The following is a 3,600-nucleotide window of genomic DNA, read 5'->3' as shown; positions in this document are numbered from 1 at the left end:
GTGAGGCGTGGTGTCGTCGGGTCTTGTGGCCTCTGGGCACCGCGGAGGTACCGGCGGTGGCGTGTGCTCGTCCTGGTGGTGCTGGTGGTGGCGGCGGCCCGTCCACGAGAGATGGAGTTTCTTCGAACATATCTAGGTGAAAACATGCTTTCGGCTACTGCCAAGGCCGGCGGTGGCGCCGCTGTCTACGTCGTTCCCTTCTTGAAGACATCGCCGTGAAGAAGTTCAAAGCCACTCGCTGCTACCTCCGTGGGAAACCCTAGATCGGTAGATCGGATGACAACGGTGCTCTGGTATCATTTCCCCCTTGGGGGCATCAATCTTGGAGGTACACACGGACTCGTGGGACCACAGGACGACTTCTTTGATGGGAGGTGCTTCACCTTATACATTGAGGGCGGCGGATCTCGGCGGCGTAGCGCCGTGGAGACTCAGCGCCCGATGCGTGGAGATGGACTCGCGCAGGAGGATGTTGTCTGGAATCATGGTGGCGTTGATGGCAGAGAGGCATGGCAAGGTCGGTGCATTAGTTTCTGCTCTGAATATGGATTGGTGGAGGATGGCGGCGACGACACATAGAGTGCGTTGGACCAGTTTGTGCCCCAAACCCAATACGTGTCTTGGTTGGGGCCTCTGCATTTAGATGTTAGGCATTTATGCGATGTTTGTTTGGTATTAGACTCGGACTATCGGCACCCCTTCATCAGGTGGATAGGTATAGCGACGGTTATTGCTAAGATGCTGGCTTCAGACTACTTGATGTATTACTTTATAATGTCTTTATGAATAATTAATAAAATAGCTGCATGCATCGTTCAGATACAGATGTCAGCGGTAATCATCTTTCTAAAAATCTAAATTCTACATGTGTGTCCTTTTTTTGGTCCTATACATCGATCAGAAGAAGTTGGACCTGAACCAACACTGTTCGAGCAGCACCACAAACAAACAACCGGCAAAGATCAAGTTCACACGAAGTATTTGTGCAATTATACCACTAAGAACATACTAGTACTAGTATTAGATTAGAGCATCCGACGAACGCATCTAGTTAGAAGTAGAAAAAAAGCACCAAAATACGGCCACGATGGCCCCCAAAATAGCAGCAGCATCACAGACACGGCTCTAATTATAGCCGTGATTTCATCCTCATACGTGCGTACGTACGTAGTAGCAAAACAGGATTAACCCTCGTCAAAAAAAGGCCTTTTACAACGCCGGGCTTGTCCGATCAGCAGTCGGCCGCGGCCGCCGGCCTCTTCCTGCTCCCGGCCGCCGTCAGCTGCGAAGAACACACAAGGAGATAGCGATTTGGTTCAGTTAGTGCTGATTCGACCGGCGTATGCCATAGTGCGCAGGATTCAGACTTATTCCGGAGATACTCACCGACGAGGCTGGCAGGTCGGAGCTCTTGAGCCCTCGCAGCCTCTTCGCTGTGACGATGAACATCCTGCACGCGTGCACAGACGAGATTTGTCAGTTCATCAGAATCAGCATAGTTACAACTTGTCTCAGGTGTTGACTTACTGCCATGGGACGTCTCCGACCAGCATCCTGTCGCCCTCGTCGTCCTCGTACACCAGCGTGTACTCGCCGCCGGCGATCGCGTCGGGGGCAGCGGCGGCGTCCCTTTGAGCTACATGCACAGGCAGGAAACACTGGCATGAGTGAGACCAGGAGAGTACAAGGCTGACTGACAGCGTAAGATCGATGATGCATGGTGTGTGTGGGTATGTATCTGTACCGGCGAGGAGGCTGCGGAAGAGCTTGTCGACGGTGGCGGAGAGGTCAGCGTAGCTGCCGTCCTCCTTGAGCTCCACCTTCCGCCCGATGGGGACGCCGTCCATGTTGACCTTCACGAACAGGCCCTTCCGGCCCGCAGGCTCGTCGGCGCCCTTGTCTTTGCTTGCCCTGCCGTCCTCCTTGGACGACGACGGCTTGGAGGCGGCCAGGTTCCGCCGGAACGAGCGCACCGGCGGCCACCCCACGACCGGAGCTGCTGCTGCTGCCGGCCTGCACGTACGTGGACGAAGTATAAAAGAACAGGACGATCATCAGATCAACGCTGCAACTGTGAAAATAAAGTTTTTGCCTACTTGGCCTTGGAGCCGTTGCTTCCTCCATCAGGATGGCGAGCAAAATCACCGGCGCCGGCGCCGCTCGACTCCTGCCCGTCCAGACCTGCCACCACAAACGCAGACAAATCCATGAAAACTCGGATGATCAACAAGTATGTAGCAGGCAGGGAGCAGCAAGAAGAAGAAACTAACGGATCGACGTCGCAAAGCAGACGTACCTGCAGGTGGTGCTGCCGGCTTGGTGAAGTAGGCGGGGAGGCCGAGGCTGAGCTCCAGGCCGCTCTCCCCCGCCGCCGCCTCCCTGAACCCGCTCCACGCCATGAGTGAGTGAGAGTCAACCGTCCCTAGCAAGCTCGCTCCCTCGCCGGCGCTGCTCCCAGCTCAGGCGACAAATCAAGACAGCGATGGAGACAGAGGAGCTGGCTCCGACAAGTCACGACTCACGACTCACAAGCGCGGCTCTCCTCTCCTCGTGCGCGGTGACAGGCGGGGGCGGAATATATGGCGGAAGAGAGAGGCGAGAGGAGGGCACAGTGCAGGTGCTGGACGCCCGCCCGCCCGCCCACCTGAGACCGAGACGAGGTGAAAGAGCCCGGCGCGGCGCCCGGGGAGTATAGTACTGTGCCTGCCTGCCTGCCTGCCTGTGCGCTAGAGCTAGAGCGACCAAAAGGCGGCAGGGGTTTGCGGGAAAGGGACAAGGTTTGAGCGTTTTGAGGAGGGCGGGCGCGTATTCAAAGCGAGCAGGCAGCAGCAGCAGAGCAGGCTACGCTACGTACTAGGCGCGAGGAAAGAAGAAAGAAACGGCTCTGGATTGATTGCTACGAGCAGCACTGGCACGAATCTAGGCCATGAGAGGAGGGAGGGAAGGCCCGGAGACGGAGGGATTCCGGCGTAGCTGAGCAGACGCCGCGAAAGGAAACGAGAGCATCTAGATGCCCACCAGAGCCAAGCACGCAGCGGCTAGCTAGGCCAGCAAGCAACGGCTGCCTACGACCTCTCTCTCTCGTCTCTCTCTGCTGCGGGTTTGTGTGTGGAAGGGCTGGAGAAGGAAGGAGCGAGTGTGTGGGTTGGGCTCGGTTGTGGTGCACTTGTTGCGCTTATAAACGGGAGGAAAAGCGGAAAGCGCAACGGAGGAAAGGGGAGCCATGAACCAAAAGCGATCCCACTGTTTCCATTATTCATTCGTGATCTGATGGCTTCATCATGATTCCCTCTAGGGCGCAAACATATCTTGATATCCCAACCCCGGCCTGATCCGGCGGGCCAAATTCCATTCCGCCACACGCGCCACCCTCCGTGTTTTGTCGTCCCGACTCCCCACTGTATTTTTGCTACTAACATACTGTACTTAGAACAGTGTCTTAGTAAAAATTGCGAGTGCATAGTGCCCTAAGGGCATCTCCAGCCGTTGGCCTCACGGGAAGGGCAAAAAATCACCCCTTAGGAGCGCACCGGCGCTAAACCGCGCACTGGGGGCGTGATGCCCCCCAGTCGCGGCCTCCCACGGATTTTTAAAAAAGTC

The 3,600-nt window shown here is 56.4% G+C and overlaps 1 protein-coding gene across 1 annotated transcript; it reads right to left on the bottom strand.

The window, feature by feature from the left end:
• Window positions 1-828: 828 nt before the first annotated feature.
• Window positions 829-3,159, bottom strand: LOC119267219 (auxin-responsive protein IAA2-like). Its single transcript, XM_037548579.1, has 6 exons — window positions 2,297-3,159; window positions 2,097-2,181; window positions 1,745-2,013; window positions 1,528-1,636; window positions 1,387-1,450; window positions 829-1,282 (listed from the first exon to the last, which is right to left on the bottom strand). Exons 1-6 carry the CDS (start codon window positions 2,397-2,399, stop codon window positions 1,232-1,234), a joined length of 681 nt encoding a protein of 226 aa, XP_037404476.1. The 5' UTR covers window positions 2,400-3,159; the 3' UTR covers window positions 829-1,231.
• Between the last annotated feature and the right edge of the window lie 441 nt (window positions 3,160-3,600).

The sequence above is a fragment of the Triticum dicoccoides genome, chromosome 3A, assembly GCF_002162155.2.
Source record: "Triticum dicoccoides isolate Atlit2015 ecotype Zavitan chromosome 3A, WEW_v2.0, whole genome shotgun sequence".
In the NCBI taxonomy this organism is placed as follows: Eukaryota; Viridiplantae; Streptophyta; class Magnoliopsida; order Poales; family Poaceae; genus Triticum; species Triticum dicoccoides.
The sequence above is the reverse complement of the archived record's forward strand: the minus strand, read 5'-3'. Positions and strand labels throughout refer to the sequence as shown.